Consider the following 27,726-nt stretch of genomic DNA (forward strand, 5'->3'; position numbering starts at 1 on the left):
CTCAGTGCACGGAGACTGCGGAAAACCTCGGTGCTGCAGATCCCTCTCAACTTTGGAGAGAATGTAGCCGCATTGTTAAAAAATCTGGAGGCACCGTTTCCAAATTAATTCCCCCACCTCGGGTAATATCTGCTGATCCGGCACATAAATTATTATGCCAAATGATAAAAGAATTAAATTTGATTAAGAAAACCAAAAAATTGCAACCCGATGAATATAAATCTGAGGATGTTTCCACCGTCCTGTTTAGCATGATATGCAAGGCCCTCGATCTATGTTCTGTCCTCCATGGAGGCACAATGTTTGCAGCTAAACAGGCAGCCCCAGGCTCTCCTAAAGGTAATAATGAGAAGAAGACAGAAAAGGTAGAGCCCATCACTACCCCCCCCAGTCCCTCTCGGAAAATTTTGCCACCCCCCATATGAAGCTCCTAAAACTCCTCTGTATCCAGCCCTGCCAACAGCCCCAGAATTTGCAGAATCTGAAACCGTAGCAGAAGCTTTGCCTATTGCAATAACTAAAACTAAAATAGACGCACAAACAGGCAACACCACGCAGGTTACTGAACTGCGAACACGTACTAAGGCCGAACTTAAAGAGTTTTTAAAGGAAACGCAACGAAAAGCCGACGAGGCACCCATGGTTTGGGTCGGGCAGCTAGCCTTAGAACACGGAGCAGAATTGGTGGACCGCGAGGAGGCCGGCACCTTAGCCAAAACGGCCAATTGGGCACGAGGCTTCCCAGGTCACCCTTTATTAAATAATCGCATTTGGCCACTTACCACCCCGGCAGCTGCCATTTTAGCAATGAAAGGCAGTTTTAAAGGATTATATATCCCTCCGGGAACTTTAGTTACTCCACACGATCTAATATGGGCAATTGCAGGAGCTTCCATAGCCCTGTGGGATCCAATACAAAATCCACTTAATTTAACTATTCAACAGCAATTGGTGGCCACACCCTTTATACACGTTACTGATCCCACCCAAATTCCTGTCTCAGCAGAGGCGGTTAATTTGGCATTAGAAGCTGCCCCTGGAGCTGACACCGGTGCCATGCTGCACTTGCATGCGGCCGTTCGCAGACCCATCTTAACGTTATTTGAAGTGGTTAGTAAAATTAAGTTGTTACTGCCACCCCCGCCTGTTGTTCTCCCAGTTGATTCACCACCAAAAAACCCTCCAAAAAGTCAGTTTAATCCCCAAAAATATCCTGAGCGAACTAAAGCTGAACGGGCACTATTTGGCTTCCTTCTTAACAAAGGGATCCCCAAAGAAGCCCTGCGTAAAATGTCAAACCAAGAGCAGCAAAATGTAGCCGAACAGCTAGGCTGGAAAAATTGGGAGGACTATGTTAGGACAAAAAACGAATAGGGGCCGGATGCTGCCCGGCCCAAATTAAAGATCCCACCGATGAACGCCCATACGCCACCCTGTTAGTTAAAAGTGACACCGCCACTTCCTTTTTATTAGACACTGGAGCTCAAATTAGCGTTATTGAGCCCAACGTTCCCTACTGTCCTACTAGCTCCTTTATGTTTGTTCAAGGTCTCAATGCAGTACAAGAAAAACCCGTGGTTTGGGTTAAAATTGCCCACGGAAAATACCTACGAAAAATAAAAGCCTTGTTGGGATCAAAAAAATCTGCTAGGTGTCTCAGATATTAAAAAATTTAAACTGCATGATCAAATTCTGCAAGCCCTCCCTATAACCATAGGCGATCATTCCCCCTATACCCCCGAAGTAGTTAACTCCCAGCCATGGAAATTTTCCCCTATTCCCACAAAATCCGAAGGGCTTCCCCTTATTGAAGCTTTGCTCACTCAGCTTCTAGAAGAAAAAAAAATAGAAAGGGTCACTGCATCCACCTTTCTGTCCGCGGGTTGGGGTATTCCCAAGCCCGGCAATCCCTCTAAATATCACCTTGTCATTGATTACAGACAAGCTAACAGCCGTGTAAAGCCTATCACATTTTCCAGCTCTGCCACCATTCCCGAAATACAGCGGCAACTAAGCGATGCAAGTAATCAGTGGGCATGTACTCTTGATTTAAAAGATATGTTTTACCAAATCCCACTCCAGGACACACAAGGAATCTTAAACTTTGCTTTTAAGGGCGTCCAATATAAATGGAAAGTTTGCCCACAGGGGTTCTGTAATTCTCCTGCACTTGCATCGTCCCATCTCAATATCACATTACAAAAGGTAAAACCCCTACAGGATGTGTATGTGCTAACCTATGTAGATGACATTGTCATTTGTGGGCCCAATCCACAAGCAGTTCAAAGTACCACCCAAATGATAATTGATGCATTAAAAGCAGATGGGTGGCAAATTAACAAAACAAAGAGCCACCTGCAGGCCAGCCAGCAATTCTCATTCTTGGGACTCCAATTCACTCCTACCACTCACACTCAAGCCCCAGCCAGTGTATTAGACCCTTGGACAGAAGCCCCTCCACAAAATAAACGAGAGCTTCAGAAGCTATTAGGTCTCCTTAATTATCACCGCCAATATATCCCGGCACAGCTAATTTTTAACCTAGAAATCCTACAAAGCTCTCTCTCTTCTAAACGCTCCCGAGAAGTATGGAACGCATCAGCACAACAAAGCTTAGAGAAACTAGCTGGCTGGTTTGCCTCTAACCCCCACCTCGCCCGTTTTAATTCCCAAGAACCCCTCAACATCAATTTGTTTATTACAAAACACCATGTAGGGTTCACTGTACTGCAACATGGTAATGCTATTTACAATTGGGCCCATCGCCTGTCTGGACCCCAGTACAACTATGGTCTAGTGGGAAAAATGCTACTGGCTGCATCCAGTGCGCGTCACTGGTCCCAACTCCCTATCCCAGGTACCCTGTCTGGACCATGTGTTCATTTAATCCCATGGTTTACAAGTACCCCTCCACCCGAGTTTCATGGCACTACTCGCACCTGGCAGCTTCTATGTTTCCAGGTTGAGGTAGCTTGGCAGACATGGACCCTAACTCCCAGCGATAACATCTTAGCCCCCCCCCCCCCCTTCACCAATCGTTATGCATTGAAGTAAAATATGATCCCTGGGTTGTGTCTGACGGGGGCACCTCACCATCCCCTAGGGCAGGAGTTCTTTGTTCCATATGTAATCACTTTAATGTGCAGTTGCTGCCCCCCTCCTGCTCCGCACAAGAATGCGAGGTGCAGGGCGTTCTTTTAGCTGCCCAACATGTTGCTAATGCCCATTCTGCCAACAAGCAAGTTGTTTTAGGTATCGATTCTCAATTTTGTTTAGACATTTTAATTGAGCAAGCCTCTCCCTCAGCTTTTGTTAAATTGTGGGACCAAATTTTTGCCCTAATTCGTAAATTCTCTCACCCTTGGTTCGTTACACACTGTCCCTCCCATCGACCAGACTCTAACCCCCTGCATTCCAGTCTTGATCAAAGAATGAGAGAGCTCTCCCAAGTTCGTATGGCAAATCCCGCCGTACAGGCAGACCCGCTGTTGCGCTGGCTCCACAAAGAATGGGGACACTTACCACCCACAAAATTGTACGGCCTGTTATCTAGCTTTTCTAACCAAAAGCCTGACGTTAGCCGCAGTCAGTGCGAGCTCATTGTTCAGTCCTGCTTGCAGTGTGTGCAGGTAAAAACTATGAATCGTCCCCGATATGAGCGCTCTGCATACACTGCAGAACACTTTGCCCCAGGTAGTACGTGGCAAGTTGACTTAATAGGACCCTTGCCAGGTGCTCGTCGTTTTCCAAAAGTCTTAGTTACTGTCGATCTGGGGTCTCGACAAACCTTTTGTGTTCCTCTTAATAAAACCAATGCTGCTTCTGTCGCTGTGGCTCTTAAGCAAACAGCAGCTGCCTGGGGCACTCCCACTGAAGTCCAAGCAGATGGTGGACCACCCTTTACCAGCAAAAGCATTGAACAGCTCATTTTCAGATGGGGGGCTTCCCTTCACATCCATACTAAATATCATCCTCAAAGCAATGGTGTGGTAGAGCGAAAAATCGCAGTCCTTAAAACTATGTTGCAAACAGCAAACCCCAACCCTGATTTTAAAAACTGGAGCTCATTTTTACCCCAGGTACTTATCGCACTCAACAAAAGTTACTCTCGCTGGCCTCACATTTCACCTACACCTAAGCCGCATTGGTCCCCCATGTTTAACACCGGCCAACTGGTTTGGCTTACAGAACCCCAAGCCTCTGGCCATCGAAAACCTATAAAAACCACCATTCTCCGGGCCGGCAAGTACCCTAACACCTACTTAGTGGCTACAAGTACCCCCGGTAACAAGCTAGTTCATCATAACTGGCTCAGCAAATGTAGTTCTTAATAAACAAACTAATGCCCCTGAGCAGGGCTCCTATTATTCTGTTTTACAGGTTATACTGCCCTTCCTCACAACATCTTTGCCCACGGAACCCTTAGGAGAAGGTGGACTACAAACATGGTTCGCCGCCTACTGGGTGCAGGAGGTCAGCGGAAACCAGTCCCTGTCAGCGCTGAATCCAGAAGATTGACTTGCTTGCTCTACTCAGTTCTCACCTAAATATCCATTACCCTTTCAATCTGTACCAATAGTTTATAATTTTTCTTCATTTAATTTGTCTAATGTAAATTGTTCTTCCCCCTATGTGCAATGGGCTGCTTCTAGTGTTTGGAATAATTGTTCTTCACAATTTAATTCTTATGTGTTTCCAGTTCTTAATGCTTTAGGTCGAAGTGATCATAGCTTTCCTTTAATTGACAGTATTAGAGTTCCAGCATCTCATTGTTGGGTTTTTGTTGGTAATAATTTAACCCCAGCCCCTACTTGGGTGGGTACTTATTCTAATTGTTCTATGTGGAGTTTCTCTTATGCTAATACCTCCCTAACTAAACCCACTCTTACTTATACTTACCCCGCTCCCCTTAATTGTTCTTATCGCCTTAATTATAACATTCTTTTTGGAACCTTTTATACCTCCATAACACATACGTATCTGTTCCATGCCCAGCATATGCATCATGCTGAGGCTGCATGTATCAATCGTGCATCCAGCTTTTTCTCCATGGACAATAATAGGTGGAGCCATACCACAATTTCTTCCTTAAGACCCGGTCATTTTTGGATTTGCGGTAATATCGCATTTGCTGTGCTTCCTCCCAACCCCCGGGGTATATGCACCATTGGCACCCTGTATCTACAGGGGGGAGGTATTTATACCTTGCCATTTAGCCACCGACACTGTCGTAGTACCCGCTCGTTTTGGACTCGTTTGCAAACAGCAGCTTCCTCCCTCGCCTCCTCTGTTGTTAGTTTTAACCCTGTCAGTTATATGATGTTACGTGATCAAGTGCTGTTTCAATCCCTTGCTATTGAAATGCTTGCTAATACTACGGCCAAAGGCCTCTCCTTAGTGAATCAACAGTTAAATTCCCTAGTTCAGTATAGTATTCAAAATAGATTAATGATTCAATATTTGTTACAATCTCCCTCATTTTGTACTAAATTTGCTGAAGTATATCGCGAGTTTGCTGATAAATGTTGTGTTTCTTTGCCTTCTATTTCTCCTAATTTGTCCTCAATTGTTAAAGACCTGCAAACGTTGAGCTCTACTGTCAAAGAGTCACGAGAGTCCTTCCAGTTTTGGTCATGGCTCGATTGGTTTGGCCTTGCGCCCTACAAATCCTGTTTCCAATCCCTGTTTGTGTCCCTTCTGGTTGGGCTCGCTCTTCTCTGTCTCAGATGTGCCTTCATTAAAGCCTGCATTCACAAGTTTGTTGCCTCGGCCTACATCGCTTCCACCCCCGAAGCGCATCCCCTCGTAGGTGGGAATGAGGAGTCGGACTCGGAAGTTTAGGTTTTCAGCCAAACTATTTCGGCCAGGGCACGGGGGCATGTTAAGATAAGTTCCTGTCTGCATCCTAAAAGACTTACCCATACCGGTATTGCCCTGGCCTCTTCCTTTGTCAGTCAGTGTTAAAGGCATTCTGAACTATATGCATTTCCTCACCTTTTGGGGGCAAAGCCAGACTTTCTGGCACCTGCTCCCCTACTTGGTGTAAACTTTGCTTGTACCAATCAGAAACGAACATACACAGTTTTGGGGCCCCGTCCCCTATGACACTTCTATGATGTCATAGTGGGTATTTTAGGCTGGTCTGCCATGTGCAGGCAGAAGAGGAGAAAGAAAAACGAATCCTGTGTACCTTGTGCACACCCGTAACCGAGCCTGATCACCTCGAAGCCTCTCTCAGCTCACGTGTTTTAAGCAGAGTTTCTACATTTGCCGGTCGTTATTAGTTGGTTTGTATTTGTAAGTATTGGTTGTTACTAAATGCTGCATCCGTGTTTATAAATATTGTTTACTGCATCTTTGTTTATAAATATTGTTTAATAGTAAATACTTTAGCCATTGTATGTTTTAAGTTCCATTAACTCTATTAGCTAATCATACGCTGCTCCCCTACCCCTTGTAACTATCCCCAATAAAACTTTTAATTAATTAATTTTAGTTGTGTGCGTGCCTGCAGTTTGCATCGTGACCCAGACCCTCCTTGCATCCCTTACCTATACAGTCTATTGCCACGTGCAGCCTGGTAAATAACAGCTCTGCATTTTTCTTTCGTCCCTAAAAGTACGTGGCAATCTACACTCCTGAGGTCCCTTCCAACCCTGATATTCTATGATGCCCTGCCTGTTTGCCTCAGCCCTCATCTTTGAGATAATCTTTCAGGCAAGGGTCCTTGGGATTTCTAGACCTATTCAGTCCTTACTCCTGCAGCTGAGCTTACCAAAGATGCCATTTAATGCCACTTTTGATGGTGGCTTTTTGTGATGTGGCCAGATGTCTAATAGGAACTGGACTAAGATCATTAAACTCAATTCACAAGGTCTTCTTATTGATATTCTTATGTTATTAACTTTTCTTGGCACTGCCATGAAATGCATGAACATCTTGGATTAGACATCACCTAGAAATTCTAGCATCTTGTCATACTAGAATTCTTTGCCATGTAAAAATGAGAATCTGCTTGAGTACTTCTATTCTCCATTGACTTCAATGAGATTCAAGGACTCAGTACATCACAGGAGTCAATCCCCTAGTTAATGTACAAATTGCAATAGTCTCCATGAAATTTGAGAATGATGTAGTGTATCTCTGTTCTTTCTACATCTGTAGGACCACATCCTGCAGTCCTTATTCAGTCAAGACTCCCCATGCTAAACAGAAGTGTGACTAATTTGCTCAAAACATCTGTTTAAAACTGTATGTTTAATATATCTGCTATACTAGACATAAATGACATTCACAGTATTGCAGCTGTACTCACTGTAGTATGCAGATTACAAAATAAAACTAATCAAGTAGTAGTAAATCCAAAAACATACCTAAAAATAGGATTTTGGAAGATACATAAATGAAGGTTTTATGCATAGCAAATGTAGTACAACTGACAAGAAAATAAGGAATACACTGACAGGCTACTTTCTTTTTAGTGTGCTATAACTTTGACTTACTAAACTCTCGGTATCCCTTACACATTAAAAATGCCATTTCAATAGTGTTGGGTTTTTCTTGGAAATCTAAACTCAGATTCAGACATCAAGAAAATACTGCAAAATATTTGAGCCCAGTCCTTTAAGGTTTTGAGCACTTCCCTTAAGTCCACTGGATCTGAGAGGCTGTCCCACCTGACTAGTGGTGTTCAGCCCCCTCGCACCTTGTTCATCATGAACAGTTCTGTAAAAACTTTGTGTCTGAACAAAAAATAAAGCTATGTTGTCAGCTAATGACTAATATAATCCTGGGCCTGATCCTTGACCTGCACTGTATGTTGAACTCACTGGGAGATCTGTATCTGGTTCACTTACAACAAAAAGCTCATTATAGGCCTAGTGCTGAGAATTTGCTTTTGACCTCCGTGACTTCATAACTCCCAGTGCACAGCAATGTCAGGGTCAGGCCTGAAATGTATGCAACTTTGATGAAAAAACATCCTGTAGTACAGTGTGCCCATTCATCCATTTGTTCTAGACTCATCTTCTGCCTGGTGTTTGCACCTATCATGCTTTGCTTAATGTTACTCTGAGGAAAAGAGAATTTTTGAGCTGATTTTTAAAATCAAAGGTCTTCCAGGCTTCATCAGGACAAAGTAAAGAGCTCAAGGAATTACTGTAGCTCACCTGTTATTGCATAGGAAGATGGATTATAAAGTTGGCTTGAACTAATTTTGGAGTATAAACAAAGAAAACTGTATGTATAACAGACTGTTAGACAACACTTCTAATGATACCTAGTTTAACTGAATTAGCCAACACTGTGTTTCACAGGAGTTAATGTCACAACTTTTGAAACAAACAGGGGAATACTGTTGTGTCTTTTGCTCTTTAAACAACAAACAATATGAAGGAACCACAGGAGAATGGTGGGATACAAATAGCCATATTTAGTAAATATACACAATGTGTGAAACCTAGCAACTTACTGCTACAAAGAACTCAGTGAGCACCACCAGAGAACTCTCAAGCTATTTAAAGAAATACTACCCCATTCCTATACACTACAAATGCTCTAATACAATTTTTTTTTTAAATCAAGTATTAGACCCTTATATTTGTATCAACAGAGTTTCTGGCTAAAGTTTAAAGTTTAATCATGACATTGTTAATTTTAACTGTAAACAGCTCTACAGGTTTCATATAATAATGAAAATGTCTGTAGGGGAAAGTTAAAAAATAGGATTAGCTTAAAAATTGTGTGCAGACAAAGCACAAAGTCTTAACTCACTTTGGTATGTTTTAGTATAGGAAACAGTACTGTGAGTAGCTATAGCTTCCATCTTATTCCAGTTAAAACAAAGTGGTCAGTTTTATTCCCCTCCTGATGATTGCCTTTATTGGTAACTCAGGAAATAGTAGCAAAAATTTAAAATCACTCCAGTTTCTAGGGACCTAGCCAAATGAGTCCCTGCTTTCCTTGCAAAAGCTTCTCCCCTCCCTTCTCTTATTCTGGGAGAGGTGAGTTGCTACAATGAGTCTGCAGAATTTACTCAGCAGTTTTGCACAAGGTTCTAACTCAGGGGTAGGCAACCTATGGCACTCCTGCCAAAGGCGGCACGCAAGCTGATTTTCAGTGGCACTCAAACTGCCTGGGTCTTGGTCACTGGTCCGGGGGGCTCTGCATATTAATTTTTTTAAATGTTTAAGAAGCTTCATTTAAAATTACTTTATTCACTTTACATACAACAATAGTTTAGTTATATATTATAGACTTACAGAAAGAGACCTTCTAAAAACATTAAAATGTATTACTGGCACATGAAACCTTAAATTTGAGTGAATAAATGAAGACTCAGCACACCACTGCTGAAAGGCTGCCGACCCCTGTTCTAACTCCTGCTAACAGAAGAACTTAGTATCTTCATGCAGCTCTAGTTATCCTCTTAAAAGAGGCGTTCAAAGGACAGCTTTCACAACAAAACCCACTTTAAAAGCTTTGAAGAGCTTTAAAATCTAGTAACCCTCAGTTAAAACCACACAGACTTGTCTTTTAGGCAGACTAAAGATGTTTACATACCCTGCTTTCTATCTATGATCTGAGGCAAGGGCTGATGGGTCTGGTCTGATAATATCAGAGTCCCCAGAGCAGCATCAGGGGTCAGACAAACAAAGCTCAGCTGTTTGGCTGGAGCTCTGCCTGCAGGTAAGTGATAAATAGAGTCTCTCACAAAGAATCAGCTTAGAACAAGAGCATAGGAAGCTTGGAAGAGACCAGAGAGACATAGAACTAGACTTACAGAAGGTAGGTGCAGCAGTTAAGTAGCTTGTAATCCTGTTTACTAACCAGCTGCTGTGACTGCCTTAGGCCACGTCCAGACTAGAAATTAAAATCGATTTTAGATACGCAACTTCAGCTACGTGAATAACGTAGCTGAAGTCGAATTTCTAAAATCGAGGTACTCACCAGTCTGGACGGCGCTGCATCGATGTCCGCGGCTCTCCGTGTCGATTCCGGAACTCCGTTCGGATTGATGGAGTTCCGGAATCGATGTAAGCGCGCTCGGGGATCGATACACCGCGTCCAGACTAGACGCGATATATCGATCCCCGAGCAATCGATTTTAACCCGCCGATGCCGCGGGTTAGTCTGGACGAGGGCTTAGATACACTCTACTCCACTGAGAAACCAGCCAAGTGGAGCTCCCCCAGAAGAGGATATGGCCAGGGCAGCTGTGGAAGGATTTGCTTGCAAACTAGAGTTGAGGCAGCTCTCTCTCAGCTCCTCCCCAATGGTTGCAGGTACAGGCGCTTGGGGTGCTATTTTATCCCATTCATCAGTAAGTGTTAATCAAGTCCCTATTGTTTAAAAACGTATGAAGTCTGTTTTGCAGTGAGAACTGCCCTTAATGATATCATTGTGGATCAGGTGCTAGAGGTAAAATTCATCTCTCCTCCACCTCCCCTCCATAAAGCTTGAGGAAAAGGGCTTTGTGCGGAGAAGGGCATGCAGGCTGGGGAATGGAATTTATCCTCAGTCCCTAGGCAAGGCACAGGGCTGGAAGGCAATCAGGGGGTGACTATTGGAGAAATAATTGCTGCTGACCTTATGGGAGGATTTGCATGTATGAATTGTGACCCCCAGGGCCGGCGCTTCCATTTAGGCGGCCTAGGCAATCGCCTAGGGTGCCAGGATTATTGGTGGGCGGCATTTTGCCGGAGGGGGCGGCAGGTGGCTCCGGTGGACCTACGGCAGTTGTGCCTGCAGAGGGTCCCCTGGTCCGCGGCTCTGGTGGAGCTGCCGCAGTCGTGCCTGTGGACGGTCAGCTGCTCGCGCAGCTCCGGTGGACCTACCGCAGGCACGACTGCAGCAGCTCCACCAGAGCCGTGGAGCAGCCGACAGTCCGCAGCCACGACTGCGGCAGCTCCACCGGAGCTGCGGGACCAGTGTGCGGGGTGGCAAAATTGCCATGCGCCTAGGGGGCTAAAACCCCTAGTGCCGGTCCTGGTGACCCCTTGTGCAATCCTCACTCAGCACTATGAACTTGCACAGACTCCTGTGTGCTTTCCAGAGGCCACAGCATGTGGCTGATCTGCCTATGCTCTTCCTGGCTCTGTGCATAGCTACCAGGAAGCTTCCAGACATGTCGAGGGCCTTGCTTGGGTCCAGCAAAATAGCATGATTTTTACCCTTTATATGCATCTTATATTCATCCCTGCAGTGTTTAAATTCAAACAGCTTGATCATGGAAGGTGCAGAGAATGCACTAGAAGCCCATGAACATCCTTAAGTCACAATTCTTCCAGCATGCTTTCTGCAGCTCACAGCATTGGGCCCCTAACTGAATATTGTGTTAATGAATAGGTGCAACTATATTTACAATTGTGGAATCATGGTCTAATACTGTGACACTCAGACCTCAGTGGTTCAGGAGCCCAGTTAGCAATCAACATTATCCAAAAGAGCCAGAGTAGAGTGACTTCATTATTTATATATATATTCTTGGATAGTCTAACCAAATATTATTTTATCAACTAAAATTGGCCAATAATAAAAGCATCCTGATTTGGTTAATAACTATATATCACACTGTTTTAATATCATGTGCTGCAAAGAGCCTCAGGAGACTCATTAAAAAGCCATTTACAGCCCCTGAGCCTCAGGGTGAGTATCACTGATCTAATACACTAAACTGGTAGGACTTGCAGGGCAATTGTCTTTCATTCTATGCTTCAAATTTAGTGACAGGGCCTGCTTCACCACTGCATCACTCCAGTGTATACTGATGTAACACCATGATTTCAGCTGAATTACACCAGAATATAAGTGGAGTAACACAGTGGTGAATCAGGACTTGTCTCCCAAGAGACTCAGATTCCACAATGGCGGTGATATCTATAAATATCAATAGAGCAGATTACACACATGTACACACACACTAGACCCAGAGCTTGATTAACCTATGCAAAGTTTGCAAAGTGTTACCAATGCTAGAAAGTCTTTCCAAAGAGGAGACTGTGGTGGCACAAAATAGTCTTCCACTCCCTCACAGCCTGAGCTAATTTTTTACTATGATCAGTAGTCCAAGGTATAAATTTATAACCCATACCCCCACCCACAATCGAAAGCAGAACTTCCACTGAAGTCAATGACTGGTTTGTGCAGAGATCCAGGGTAGAATTCTGGCTTCTAAATTTAAATGACTAAAGATTCACTTTTACATCACCACTAGTTCTATCCTTTGTTTCTCTTTCTTCACCATTCTTCTTTCTTTGTTTCTCTCCTTCCCTGTCTGTGTGTCTCCTCCATTCTTCCTTCTGCATTTCTTTCCCTGCAGCAACTCCCAATTCTCAACCCGTTGTTTTTCATTTCCAGCCCTACCCCCATTCCATCCACTAAAACTATCAGTGATTAAATGGTTAATATTGACACTCATGTGTCTTCACTGGGCTTTGGAGACAACACTCCAATAAGATAACTAAGGAACGAGGGAGTTCATACTCTGAGCCATTGTCTGAAGCTGTTTGCAGACCCAGAAAGATGTTGCTTATTGATTTATACTCTCTTCTTGTGTGGAATATTGTCTTCACACAGGCTAGAAATGTACTTTTTATTTTTACCAAAAGCTTAGTTTCTGGATCATGACTTCTGTTGGGTCAAATAAATGCACCAAGTGGGCTAGATCCGGCCCACAGGTCATGTTTGACATCACTGCTTTAAGCAACAGTCCTGAAATCTGAATCATTTCATCAAGTGAATCTCATATATATATATCTACAAAGCTAAAGACATATTGTTCCAGTGTATACTCTTTGTCTGGCTTACACTAATTCTTTAGTTCTCCCATTTGTTTAGGTTTTTTATATAACAAAGAATGAACTACATTTTCATAGTGAATTTTGTGGTGGTCTTGGGGGGGAAAGCACAAAAGCAGGCTCCATAGAAATAAGTATAACCTGTGATTGGATATAAAGAGAGTATCTACCCGAACTATGGGCTAGATTGTGTCCAAGCACACAGCTCAGTCCACTGCAGCCCAGAAACAGCCCAGGGAAGCATGTGTAGTGCAGGCAGCCACAGTTCCCTCTCTCCTTCTCCCTTGCTGCTGGAGGGTGGTAGACTGGTGCTTAGAACTAAGATTCCAGGTGAGGGAAGAGTAGGCAGCCATGCAGTACCTCTTGTCTCTCCATTCCTGGACCCAATGTCTAGACAGCCACGCAGAGGTGACGGGTTGCAGGGATTTTACTTCCTCTTATACCATGTGTGTACACACTATATATTTAATAATATAAAAAACCCAGCATGCCATGGTGTAAAAGTGCCTACTTGTAGCTGGCAAAAAACACCCAAACCTATCATCCATGCGTTGAGACAAAGTGAACCTATGTCTCAAGTTGCCTATTAAAATAGATTCTCAAGTAAAGGACATCGCAGGTGCTGAATGAAGGTAATGCATAAAAGAGGGAGAACCATACTATTTTTATATTAATATTATTATTATTATTATTTTATTATTTATTAAAAGACTTACCATCTTGCTGGCTCTGCAGATTCTGAGGACTTTGCATTCTTTCTTCAAGATTAGAACTGAGATCAGAGTTCACAGCTGACATCCTGGTGGAGTCACTCATATCAAACTCATCACTTTCTATGGAACTTTCATCCTGCAAATTTCAAATTTCATGTTTCACTTGCATTAGGAAAAGTCAAGATAACTTTCAGATAAGATGTTCATGCTACACATATTTGCTAATTCATACTAATGACTAAGGGACCCTGGGTGAATTAGTGAGTAAGGAAACAAACATAAGATCGAGGATAATGCATCACAAAATGTACTATGATCATTTATTTGACAAGTGCTGTTCAGGTTTAATTAATTATGATAATACAAATATTAGTAAGTGTTCTCTAGACTATTTTGTACAAGCAAAGTGTTAGTAGTCTGAAAACTCAAGACAGCTTTTGGCTATTAAATCTGAGTGGAACAAGACAGTTCTCCATTTTTTGTGCTTGAATTGCTCACCTTACCTGAATGAGTGGTGCCATTGACAATATGCGACTTTATAGTGAAATTCTGGACTCAATGAAGTCAAAATTGGCATCTTCTTACTCCTCCCTGGCCCAGTCTTGCTCACAATGAAATCAAAGGCAAAACTAGCTAATATAATTGTGGGAGAGTGAGATGGATTTTTTTCTGGCTCACACATCTTCAATATAATTTTTAACTACTAATTCTGATTACAGAATCTTTATTATTGATGATAATGCATGAGCTCACGTTAATAGTCCCACTCAGGTCAATAGCTCAACACCTGTGCTTAAAGTTAAGCATGTTCATAAGTGATTGCAGGGTTTGGAGTTTGAGCTGGAAGTCAATGAGAGACAAACATGGAAAGCCCCCATGACATTTCTGCAGTCACTTTTAAGAGTATAACAACATTTCCAAAAGCTTGTCTGTTAGCAACAAGAGAGTTTTAGAGAAAACCCAAAGATGAAACAGTATCCACTGAGGAAGAGTTTTAAATGCTTTATGAAGAATGAGGCATATTCATTTGCTCTTTTCTAAAGACTGAATTTTAAGTAGCAGGCAATGGACTGCATTTTAATTTTTTGTTAGTAACCATGAATGATTTAGAAAAGTTCAGCTAATGCTAGAATTAGATGTTAATGAACTGGTCTGTATGAAGATTAATATCATTATTATTTTCTTTTCACCTGGTCCCCAAATGAACTCCTTTCTCTTTTGTCTCAATGATTTTCTGGACAATATTGATATTTCTTTAGTTGCGGGGGAGAATGTTTCCCTAGAGCCAGTGTCACTAACTGCTAAATTGGACAGGTAAAGGGCTAGACTGTTCCTAACCCCGGGCAGGTGTCAGAGTGAGGAGAGGGTGCTGGAAAACTCCTCCCTGTACCTCGACACAGGTGTTAATGACAGACCCAGTCCTTGGATTACAATAAACAAAACACTCCACCCCAAGCAAAGCTTTCTACAACTTGAACAGGGGGAAGAGCCAGAACCTCCACCAAGGGCACCAGGGCGAGGCAATCTCATTAATGTGCGAGTTGCTCCAATACTAAGGTGATGGGTACCACAACAAAGCCATCAGACAGACTAGCTAAAATGTAAGAGCTGATGGAGGCTAGCGTGCCCACAGCAACAGTAGCCTCCTGATAGGAAGGAGAGATGCAAGAGCAAGACCCAGTCTCCCTCTGCACCTGCAAGGATGGGGCCTTTTCCTGTAGCCATATTACAAGATCTGAGGCCTTTTTGTGCAGTCATATTAGAAGAGCAGCAAACATAAGCCAAGAAGCAGAAAGTCACATCCTCACGTTCCATTTAATTACATTAAAACAATGTAACATTGGGATGTTAAGAAGGTGCTCCTGTACTAACAGTACCCACCATCACCAGATAAAGAAACAGCTCTTGAGATGGTTAAAGAAAACTTTGATAACATTCTGTCTGGCAAGAAATCACTTATCAACAGTTGTAGTTGTGAAATCCCTACTTTTTATTTTGCTTTTATGGTCCCCACTTCTCTATTGTTTATCTGTATAGTCTCTGGTTCTTTGATTGTCTGTTACATAACTAATTTTGCAAGGTGTAAATCAATTAAGTTGGTGGGGTATGATTGGTTAAAGAATTGTTTTACAGTATGTTAGGATTGGTTAGAAAAGAGTTTAGTGATATTTTAGTAAAATGATTGGTTAAGGTACAGCTGAGCAAGACTCAAGTTTCACTATATAAACTGGTCCAAAAGAAAGTTCTTTAGAAACAACTCCAGGACACAGCCCCAAGATCAGAGCTGCCAGACCTCAACACCTTGCCAGTCACAATGTGCACAAGCTGGAGTCCACAGATGCCATGATCCTGACTGTCCATCAAGAAAAGTTCATGTGCCTTATTGGGAGTGGTGAGCATTGTATGCATAGCGAGGGTATTCTGTTTTGGTAACTGTTAATAAATAGAAGTTAAGGATATTACTGCGTAAGGCTTTTTCACTGGTAAAAGACCCCGTAAACCCTCAAAAGATTATGACCTGAGTCCTAGGAACTGGGTAAGGGTAGATATTTAAATTAACCAGAGTACTCCCTGAGCCCTAGGAACTGGGTAAGGGTTGGTTCCTTTCGCCCAGAACCCTAGGGACTGGGAAAGAATGGGGGGTGCCTAAATCAAGTGGGTTACACCTTGTGCCCTAGGAACTGGGTAAAGGTGGGTGCCTTGTGTGTAACAGAGAATTTTGTGCAGGCAACACACCATTTTGTACAGGGGAAATGCACACAGCACTCTTTCAAAGGTTGTATCAGCATCTACATTTCCCCAGCCCTCAGGCACAATGGGATAGATTCTAGGGCTAGTGCAGGGACCCAAGGGGAGGTAGCTCACACCTTGCTAATTCTGGGGCTGCTGAGGGCTGGTTTGGCTCCTAGAGCAGGCTAGGGCAATCCTGGCTGCCCATGCCCCCTATCAACCTGCCCAGCTGGAGAATAACAAGGCATAGGGGAATGCTGGCCACGCCTCCTCTTCTGCTCCTGGCCCACTCCAGAATACCCTTGGGGCTCCATTGGCTCTGTAAATGATGTGCAATCCTGCTCTACCCTATCTTCTGTGGGGGGGGGGGGTGCATGGAGAGGCAGCGAGGGGCTGTTGTCAGCTGCAGCACAGAGGTAAATTCCCCAGTGCTGCCGTGAGCTCCTGGTGGGCCAGGGTGGTTCTGCACACCACCCTTATCCTTACACCCTTAGGGCTGTATCTAAAAACTACTGTTTAGCCCAATGTGTGTGGATGACAGACTACTATTTATGAGGGACTGGATTACTATGCTGGCTAGCTGTAGTATATACATTGGTTGTCACCTCAGATCCTCTCCTCCCACAATGATACAAAGATGATGAGTGAAACCTTGGAAACAGAATCTTAGTATAAATCAAAGGATGGATTTTTAAAGTGCACCATATTGCACACAATAGTTTGAAGATGTGTTGCAGAAACGCTCCTACTTCATACTGTTACGTTTTCATTGCCATTTTGTTCTTGGTGCCAGAATATAATATCTAGGCACTGAAGGTATGTATCAGTTGTGAGACAAGTTTAAAAATGAGAACATCACTTGCAATGCTGCTGCTTATTAGCGAATGCTCATTGTGCAAATGAAATACATTAAAAATTGCAACACTATTCCTTGCTACAATGTGGCAAAGATTTCATACACAGCAAGACTGGGTTTGCATGATCGACGCCATGCTGTCAGCTACAGAGGGAGTGGAGGAAGAAGCGAGTGCTTCCTACTACCATTATATCACTCCTGCTGGCTGACCTGGATGGAAAACTGGTACACTGCAGGGGGCCTGATTCCTGTCATTAGGCCAGAAAGGACAATACTGAAATTCTCGAGCTGTGGCAGGGGAGGAGTACCTGTAGTAGATGGCCCTACTCTAGCATTAGTGCTGTGCCCAGGGGTGGCTCCAGGCACCAGCGCACCAAGGGTGTGCCTGGAGCGGGAAGCCGCGGGGGGTGTGCTGCTGGTTGCCGTGAGGGTGGCAGTCAGGCTGCCTTTGGCGGCACGCTTGCAGGAGGTATGCCTGTCCCGTGGCTTCAATGGCAATTCAGCAGCGGGTACTCCGAAGGCGTGGGACCAGCAGACCTCCCGCAGGCGCATCACTGAAAGCAGCCTGACTGCCGTGCTTGGGGTGGTAAAATACATAGAGCTGCCCCAGCTGTGCCCTGTATGACAAGAGTGATTCTCAATGGGAGGAAGGGAAAAGTGAAAGAAGAAAGTAGCTTTAAGCAGCACGGCAAGGATAAAGCCTCCAATCTCCTGCTGTTGGTGGTTCTGGAATTGGCTTCCCAACCAGAAGTAGCCAACTCAGGGGAGCCTGGCTGTAGGGAAGAGGAGATCAGGCAGTAGTTGTGTGGCGTTCTCATAGGGAATTGCAAAAAAAACCCAGTAAAGAAAAGAAATCCCTGCTATTTTTAGAGAAGTACTGACAATCCAGTTTTTGTGGGGATTTGAACAGTTCATGAATTCCCAACAATAGTCCATAGCTACTTATTATGAAAGAGAATCTCGCTGGCTTTACAGAATTCAAGAGTCAATCAGGGTCTTTGCCATAATCCAGCTGTTACGGTTGTTTTTAAAGGTTTTTCTTTAAAATAAAAATCAAATTCAGATTATTTCTTGCAGGCAGGCAGAAGGACACAGCATGTAAGACTGTTCTTTGGCTGGCATAGAACTGGGTTCCTAACTATTTGGCAGCTTGCATGGTAAATGAATACATTTCTGTCAAAGTGAGTTTATTACAAATAATTTGCAAGCTCCCATCCAATTCATGAAGCAAATAAGTGGTTTAGTCCCAATAATCAAAAAAGTGGTTTAGTCCCAATTCCCTTTGACAAAGCCCAGTTCTTAGCCTGATTCCCTTTTTATTCATTCTGATAGAAACTCCAATTCAGCAAAGCACTTAGGCATATGCTTAACTCTAAGCACAAACTTAAGTGTTTGCTGAATTAGGGATGGAGCTGCTAGGAAGCATGGATTAATTCCCTATATGCATCCCAGTGAGGTCCTTAGTCCTAGTGATCCAAACCAATCCTGTTATTGCTTCCATTTGCATTCCCACACTGTGTTGTATCTTGACTACTGACCTTGAGAACTGGATAGCATTCACTTCAGGACCTCTAATAATAATGTCCCCTCTGAAAGTGGAGGTCACTGCTGAGCACAGGACTAATCCAGGACTGGATATACTGCCTCCAGACCCTTCGCAGCCCCCACTGGCCCAGTCACGTAAAAGGCATTGTCTAACACTTGAACTAATATCTCTTGTACAGCGGCGTAGAGTGCTTCACCAAAGCCATTGGGTGTAAGGAGACCGTGAGTATCTGACCCATAACAGCAACAGTGAACGAACTTTGAATATTTGAATTTTTACCTCATCTTGTTGTGAATTTAGTAGCTGCAGTTTCATGTGTTTCATGTAGGCCATAGTAATTGGCATATTGTAATCAATCATACTGGTCACCAAAGTTGGAGGTTTTCCATTATCTGTAACATAAATATGTTTATTATGCATGATATATTGGAGGGCACCTCTGTCTAATCTGCAGTCAAATGTCAGACAGTTTCTGTCATTTGGCTCCAACTTTGGCATTTTCAATTGCTCTTTGGCTGTACAGATAGAAGTTTCCATGAAAAAAATATATGAATCAAGCACAAACCCAGGAAAAATTATGAGCTCTTCTATCCTCAATGACTACAGTGCATGCACCTCATCTATCCCCTACTTTTAAATGGATGTATAAGCATTTCCAAACTAAAATAAATGATTTCCTCCAGGTAAAATCATCTTTCTATTGAGGATGAGCGTGGCATTACACTCCATCCCTTATGTGAATGCAGAAGATTCACTACTTTATAACTTAACTAAATGAGATGATCTGACTTGTTGAACTGTTCCAGTCTACCAAATTTTTATGAACCTTCACTTAAACTAGGAAAATACAAATGGTTATTAGGAATAAAATTACTTTACATCCCACCATTTGACACTAAAACTACCTTTATGATCCGCTCCATCTGGGTTTAAATGCATTCTTTTCTGGCACTCTGAGCAGCTCATTAGAAATCGTGTCACCGCTTCTCTAGGCAGGAAGGCATAGGTCTCTGAAATCTGAAATGAATAACAAAATATAGGTGTTATTATATAAGCTGACTGAACATGATTTAACAGAACAAATCATTATATTTCCATATGAGGCATATTATTCCATACTGCCAGGAAGCACAATGAAAGCATGCACTACATACTATTCAGCTTTTCCAGAAACATCTACCTACTTATTTAATGGCTAATAATAGTCAATTCTGAAAAAATGAATTCATTTTAAAAGGTGCTCTGTTTTCTTATTTATATTTTTTGCAATTTCTTTTCAGCAAAAATATTCATATATAACAGGCACCCAAGTGAGGGGTTTATTTTAAACCCACTGAAAAGCTCCCAGCTATTTTTGTTACAGCATGTACCACAAAAACTTCCTTAGTTTCTAAGTTTTATTTATTTTAATGTTAACAATATGTCAACAAATAGGTACCGGATTCAAGAGATTAGGAATGTTGATAGTCTCCTTCCTCACTGTTCTAGTCTTGTCTTCATTACATCATTTGTTGAAAATCTTCACAGAGTTAATGATTAATACTCTGATTTAAATAAAGCCTTTCTGGTAATCACCCTAGAATTTAGCAGTCTGTGGTGCCTTTGGCGCACCTTGAAGTAATACATTTTGGCCAGTCCAAAATGACCAGATTTTCATATTTTATGTTCACACACAACCATAAAGTCTGACATCTGAGGGTATGCGCTTCTGGTCTTCTGCAGATCAACAAACGCAACTAGTGCCACAATGAATTTCTAGGCCTCAGTTTGCCAATTGACTGCTTTGCAAAGCAGATTGCTCCTGAAGAGAGAGTCAGATTCAGCAGCAGAAATTAAAAGAGGAGTAGATTGACACCCACTTGTACTCTGCTGCTGGGAAGCCTGCAGCAGGATCCCACTTAGCTACTGAAGGGTAGCAATGCTGATGCAAGTCGACATAGGGGACCAGGGTGAAAAGATAGAAGGCTAAATTCAGAGGAGGTATGTGTAAAGTGGTGTAAGTTACATTTCAGTAAATGGGGGTAAGTGCAGTTAAATATGTGAAAGTAGGTCTAACTAAGCGTAAGGGAGCAGGAAGAAGGTGAGCTGGCCTATTTTAACCATCTTATCCCCTTCTTTTGCAATCTGTCTCCTGGCTACCCAGTGCTGTAAATTACACTCCCTTAAACACTTCAGTGGAGCAGATTTAGAAGTGAAAATGTCACTAAGTTGGTGTGAGTTTAAATTGGTGTAATTTATATTCTGCTGGGCCCTTAAACTCACCCATCAATTTGATTTGAAGGGATGAAATAAGCAGCAAACTATGCATTAAAAATTATTAAGAATGTGAATTATACCATTATGTCTATGCTACTAATGTTAAGGCTGTTTGATTGTTTCCTTTATAAACCTCTGTTTCAGGAGTGTTATAACATGAGAAAATGTCTTTCTGAGCTGAAATTTGGCACATATTGTCTTAGCCCCAAAAGAAGTTTGTCTGAAAACATTAAATTAAGGCACTTTTTAAATTACAAATTCTGCAAATAAAAAAAATTGTATTTCAGATCAATTTTGCCCACTTCTACATAACAAAAACAGCTGATTTTTTTAAAGCGTGAAAATATGAGTTGGACTGAGTTTTTACAGCATCTAAAAAAGAATAACTTAAAATCAGCTAGAAATTAACATTTAGAAATTAGTAAGTGCACATATGCAGCCAACGCTCTTTCATAACATTTTAACACATTTGAAGTTTGGCTGCACTGAAATTAATGGACCTTATCCATGGATTCATTAGTAGCCTGGATTTGATAGGAATGCTCCATGCATTCTAATCAATTATTTCTGTCGAATTCTGATTCCACTTAAATAGGATTGAAATCCTCTGTCGGGAACAACTGAGTTAAGCCCCCGATTTGATGGGAGTGGTCCCCTGACTACAAGGGAACATCAACTCCCACAACTGAATTTGTTCACATGGCAGCTCCTTCTGTCTCCAGCTTCCCACTATATGTATTCAGGGATACCCATCCTTATATAATGTTAACCTTGGCCAACGTCCCCTTTCTTTTACCTAGTGAATTGGCTCAGATTACTTAAATTTTATGGGCTAAATATTCAGCTGGTGTAGGTTAAGTTTAATGAGCGTCAAGTCATTGGAGCTATGCCAATTTCCACCAGCTCAGGATCTGACCCACGTATTTTTATGCATTTATTTTTAAATGATAAATTGTGCTTCCCAGTAGTTTGCCACAGTACTGCTTGTGTGTGTGCAGCAAATTACTCTCCTAGGGGTAGCAAATGGGAAAGTGATGCATTTTGCTTCCATCACCAGAAAAATAAAAATTGTGGGGACAAATGGTGCTTGCCTTTCTCACAGAAGGAGTCCTGTTGAGTTAATTAGTGCTTTTCATGTCAGTGAGGACAGCAAGAGTTGGTCAATGATCTTATTTTATAAGAAAATGTTCTTTGTGTCCTTCCAGTTCTACGAAAAGAAGCCAGTAATGGCCCAGTTCTGCAACACTTGCTCATGTGAGTATTCCCATGGGTGTCAGTGGCATTGCTCTTTAGAGTAAAGACTATATTAAGGGCTGTAAGAGAGAAGGACTTGTAACTTCCTAGCATGCCCAACATAAGCTTTTCTCACACAAGCATGGAAGAGTAGGGGAAGACTAACACAGATCATTAGACAATTCCATAAGTACAAGCATAACTATAGTACTGTGGCAGGTGGGGCTGCCTCACAGCACCCCTCTGCAGGGCCAAGCATGGTGTTGCTGTGGCCATAAGCTAAGTATCAGGCTATACCAGGGATGAAAGTAGGCCAGTACTCCGTACCGGTAAGAACTTGCACCGGCCCATGCCCAGCCCACATTAAAGCACTGCAGCCCTTTAATGTCCCTGCCCCCTTTTGCCCCCCCGTCAGGGGCCCTGCCAGTGGGGTCCATACCGGCAGGGCCGCCAACGGGGTCGGGGGGGGGAAGGGCAAACCTTCTTAACAGGCCTGCTGGCTATTGACTAGTCAGTATTTCCTCCTGGCACTTATTGAGGCCTTTAAGCCTTCTCTGTTCCATTGTAATTTTAATATGTGGAGATAATTGCCTCTGTGTTCTGCTTTCAATGTTTAGATTATTTTAGTGCATTATGTGTTATTTATTATGTAGCCTTTTTTAGCTACACAATTGTTTGTAAAACTAACAAGCACAAAACTAAGAGGTAGGTCTTAGGGCACATGTGGCAAATGTGAGGAACAGAAGTGAGATTTTGCAAGTGAACTTAATAACCCTTAAGACATTAACAACAGAATACGTGTGTATAGTATGGAAGAGATGGAGTGTCAGGAAAGCATATAGTTTCATATCTTTTCTTTAAAAAAAAAGATCAGAAAGGAACCAGAGGGAAAAAACTGGAAGGTGGTATATAGCCCCAAGCCCAGGGCCATCAAATCAGGTAGTTGAACCAGATTTCTTGATGACAGGAGTGTAAATAACAGAGTCAGTGGTGGAAGTCAAGGGGTGCCGTCTTCCTCCCTGACATCAGGCTAACAAATGAAAACAGACTTATTTCATTATTATTATTACATGGTTTTATAGTGAATTGGGGTCCATTGTATACAGTTTAGATAAAGACCAAACAGCATTGTGTCCAAAGCAGGGATCTTATGCTATGCAATCTCCATTCCCTCCTTCAAGTAATAGAACCAACATCCTGAATGGGATAGAGATGGAGAATAGCAATTAGTTGACAAAATGCCAGGAGATTCCAAAACTGCAGTATATAGACAGCCAGAACAAATATGCCAATTAAAAATACATAAGGCTTGATTGTGCTCAGCCTGTATGTGGCTGTGTGAAGGGATGGAGAGGGCACAAGGAACCCTTCTCACACTTGGAGGCCTGTGCTAGGTCTGGGCACAATTGCAGTCTTTATGCTTCCCTGAGAACAAGGTCTGCTCTAGGCAAGTGACGCTGTTGGAGGGAAAGTGCTGGCCCCTGGTCCTGCTCTGTCTCTGTGCTGGCTAGTGAAGCTGGCCTAACAGGTGAGAATATGGGAACACATGCTGCACCCTGTCAAAGAGTGGCACTTCCCCTGGGAGCGATAGTTATAATGTTTAGAGGGCAATGGACAAGGTGTTTGTGTGATCTGATTTTTCATATATCTGTCACTGTTCAAATCTTTTGCTTTAGAGGGTGGGAGAGAAGAGGAAAGAGGTGATAAGCTACATAAACTTTGGATGCAAAAACTCAAACTGGAAAGCCCTATTGTTGAACCACCTGGGTGAATTGTTAAACTCTGGCTCAGCTAACCACTCACATTCACCTCCATGATCAGAGACTTTCCATCAAATTGTTTCCCTTGACATGGCAGCAACATTAGCAGCTGATATCTTATACTTCATATACACACCACAAACCTATCCCCCTCCCATCTCATCTTCCTGTTATACTATGCTCACTCCAGGTGCTGCAAAATTGTTAACTGTTTTCTATCCACATTGGTCCTGCTGCTTAGACATTGTAAGCCTCATCTCAAACCTGCTGTTTAGACATCTAGGCCTATCGTAACCTCTTTTAACATGTCAGTTATCTGAGATACTTGTCATAGACCTCTGTCTTACATGGAGGAGGTACAGGTTGGAAGGGATATGATGTTTTAAGTATAATTTTAAAAAATTAATTTCCTGGCCATTTGATTTTTTTTAAATTAATTACATCTTTTTCCTTAAGTGAGCAAAGGCAGAATGCGGAAGAGGCATTCAAAGGGGATGGTGTAGTCATCAGAGCTAGTGAAGAGAAAAAACTGAAGTTAGAACATAATTGTTTTTTTTCTAGAACGGGATTCAATTGTAGCGTGTGTTAAATAAACATTCGCTCTGAGACTTATAAAAGTCTACAGAATTCTTAGCTCATAGAGTTTGTTTGTTTTTTCAAAATGAATGAATGGTATGTTTCTGTGAACACAGAATTCTTCTGTGTTGATGAATACTCTGGCATTTACATAGGAGATAAATTAGTAATCATGTGCTTCGGACCTGCTTCAAGAAGACTAGTCTAATTTACACACCAAATTCTGCTCTTGTTTACATCAGTGTAGATCCAGAGTAAGCCCACTGACTTCAATATGCAGATATTTTGAATTTACAGTGGTGTGAGAGCAGAACTTGAACCCAGGATGACAAAAAATGGCCCATGCTTTTGTTTCATGGATTGGCATTATTTCAATTATGCCTCTGACTTTTTCTTTATCCTCTTTTAGCTTTTGCACTGGTGATCATGCACCAGGAAGGTCCCTATTTCGTGCTCAGTAACACATTCTGACACATATCTAGTTAGGGACCTACTCACTGTCCTATGGATGATGTGAGGATTTACACTAACAATTATAGGGTAAATGAATCATACAGGTAAGGGAACATGACCCAACATATAATTTACCAAAGTGGGGCACTTACTGTATGTGATTATCTGCATAAATTATACAAAAATCAATCATAAACAAAGCCATAGGGCAGTTAACATCTTCTGTAGGAGAGCTCAAGGGGAAGAAAGAGTGCTCTAAAATTTAAGGCTTGATCCCTGAGCCTGGCCCAGCTGTACTCAGAAGTGGACCTGAGAGAAACTAAAGGTGCCCCTGATCTTGTGGCCTATCAGAGGCCATTTTGGTACAACTTAAATCAGGCTGAATTATTCCTGTTTGCAATGGCCCACAGAGACCAGGTCCAACAGTTGAGGATTACTGGATTGCTGTCACACTCCTGCCACACCCTTTTGCTCTAGCCACACCTCTGACATGCCCTCTGTGCCCAGGCATCAGTGCAGGGCCTAGCCAGGGATTCTCTTTCCACTACTGCAGTGGATATGAACTTGAAGAGTTCCCAATGCATTCTCTGTTCAGGGGAAAAGGAGATGCTGCCATGCAGAAGATGTAGGAGACCTGGAGATGTAGCTCTGCAACAGTGAAGAGGGTCCTCAAGGATTACAGGACTGGAAATCACACATACTAAATCCTCCCTGTGGAATCCATGTTTTTCCATGCTGTTTTCTGTCCTCTTCTTCCATTGGCAGCATGACTCACTCAAGAGCTATGCTGACACTGACTCCCCCATTACCACTACACAGTAGCCCCTGCTTTACCGAGATAGATGCCAATGAGAGGAAAGTTAATGCTGCTAACAACAAAATGAATGTGTGTGCTTTTCTGAACCCCACAGACCAGTGGGCCTGGGTCCAAGAAGCCTTAATATCCCTATAGTTATAAGTGCTAAACACCATGAGCATTATTTGTAGAGAAATTACTTTGTGCAAGGAGTTGGCCATTTTCTCCTCTGCTTGTAGTCAATCCACAGCAAAATAAAACAAAACAAAACCAGAAGAGAAAGAGGAGTGCAATGAATTTAAGGACAGACATATTGGGCCAGATTACCTTTTCTTGCTGCTTCAAAATTTCTTATCTCCTTATGAGCATTTTCACAAGAGATCCGAAGGTAATTAAATATTGTAACATGAAACAGAACAAAGACCTGAGAGGCTAGAAGAAGCTCCCATACTTAAAGTCATATTCTGGATGCAGCTGGACAGTGCAAATCAGGTAACGTGCCTCTGTAAAAGCTCATTGTTTATTTTTTGTGTTTTATCCTGAGAGACAACAACTAGGTTCCTGGATAATCATAGAATCTCAGGGTTGGACAGGACCTCAGGAGAGCATCTAGTCCAACCTCCTGTTCAATGCAGGACAAATCCCCAGACAGTTTTTTTTTTTTACCCCAGTTCCCTAAATGACCCCCTTGAAGATTGAACTCACAACCCTAGGTTTAATAGGCAATGCTCAAACCACTGAGCTATCCCTTGCAAATTTAGATACAAAAATGCAAAATAAAGATGTTAATTTTTTTGAAAGATGCAAGCTGAGGCCCTGCCTTACTCCAGTTTTATGTTGGTATAATGGAGTGTAAAACTGGAGTAATGTGGTGGTGAATCAGGGCCTGAACATACTCCTGAGCCCTACTCCCAGTGGTGGATTAGCCCAGGGGCTCCAGCCAACTGGGAGGCCTCGGAGCCCCGTGTGAGTGGGGAAAGCCCCGTGCCCTGACCCCTCTCCTAGGCAGCAGCCCCGGGCAGGCAGGGTGGGGCAGAGGTGGGGGAAGCACCCTGCACCCCCAAATCTGCTCCCCATGGGCCAGGCAGGGGAAACCTCTGTGACTCCAGACCCCACTCCTTGGTGGCAGCGCCAGGTGGGCAGGGCAGGCGCAGCAGTGGGGGAAGCCCCCCACACAACCATCACCCCACTCCCTGGCAGCAGCGCCAGGTGTGGCGGCAGGGAAAGCCCTCAGCACCCCCAGATCCTGGCCCCAGAAGCAGCCAGGCAGTGGGGGGACAGAGCTTCTCTGGTCTTGGGGCCACGGTGAGGGGGGAGAATAGGGGAGACCCTTGGTGGAACAGGGGCAGGGCCCCAGGGAAGGAGCAGAAAGGGATAGGGCCATGTGCACATGTGGAGGGGGCAAAATGGGAGCGGAACCATAGGTAGAAGGGGTAGGGAGGGGCCCCCCACTTGCTCTGGCCCAGGACTTCAGAAATATTAATCCACCTCTGCCTACTCCAACACTTGTTACTCAATCAGTGCGAGAACTATGTAGAACTGTTTTATTGTTGCCATTTGTTTGAAAGGCAAGAAGTAATGAAAAGAGAGAAAAAAAACTAAGGTCATCATGAATGTTTATGGACTTGCAATGCTGAAAACTAAAAAGCCTCTTTTAGTCTAACAAGTCTATGTATAATTAAAGCATCTGTAGTGAAATTTCTGCATTGCAGTGATCAGCCATTTCCAGTCATTCTCCCTTTATATGGGTGATTGCAACTCAGGTTCAACGATTTAAGTCTACCCAGGGTTTAAGTCTACTAAGTTCAATGCAGTTATATCAGAGATGAATTTGGGGCCTGTGTCACGGTAAAACAGACAGGAAACGGTTAAGGGCTACCTGCCTGTCACATGACCCACCAGGGGATTTAAAGATGAGTGTGTCCTATTTCTTTGTGGATGGGCCTGTGACAGAGGCAAGGGACAAGCCTTTGGGACCTGCCTGCATTGGTCAGGGGAATTGCTTTGTTT

At 43.0% G+C, this 27,726-nt stretch overlaps 1 protein-coding gene across 3 annotated transcripts in view; it reads right to left on the minus strand.

Moving 5' to 3' along the window:
• Nucleotides 1-27,726, minus strand: part of NOL4 (nucleolar protein 4) — a 284,810-nt gene that overhangs the window by 198,685 nt on the left and 58,399 nt on the right. For all 3 annotated transcript variants that reach the window (XM_050941990.1, XM_050941989.1, XM_050941991.1), the window contains exons 3-5: nucleotides 19,548-19,659; nucleotides 18,922-19,034; nucleotides 13,514-13,646 (exon numbers count right to left, since the gene is read on the minus strand). In XM_050941990.1, the coding sequence (XP_050797947.1) occupies nucleotides 13,514-13,646; nucleotides 18,922-19,034; nucleotides 19,548-19,659 (358 nt within the window). The remainder of the gene's footprint in view (nucleotides 1-13,513; nucleotides 13,647-18,921; nucleotides 19,035-19,547; nucleotides 19,660-27,726) is intronic.

Source organism: Gopherus flavomarginatus, chromosome 2, assembly GCF_025201925.1.
Source record: "Gopherus flavomarginatus isolate rGopFla2 chromosome 2, rGopFla2.mat.asm, whole genome shotgun sequence".
NCBI classification, from domain to species: domain Eukaryota; kingdom Metazoa; phylum Chordata; order Testudines; family Testudinidae; genus Gopherus; species Gopherus flavomarginatus.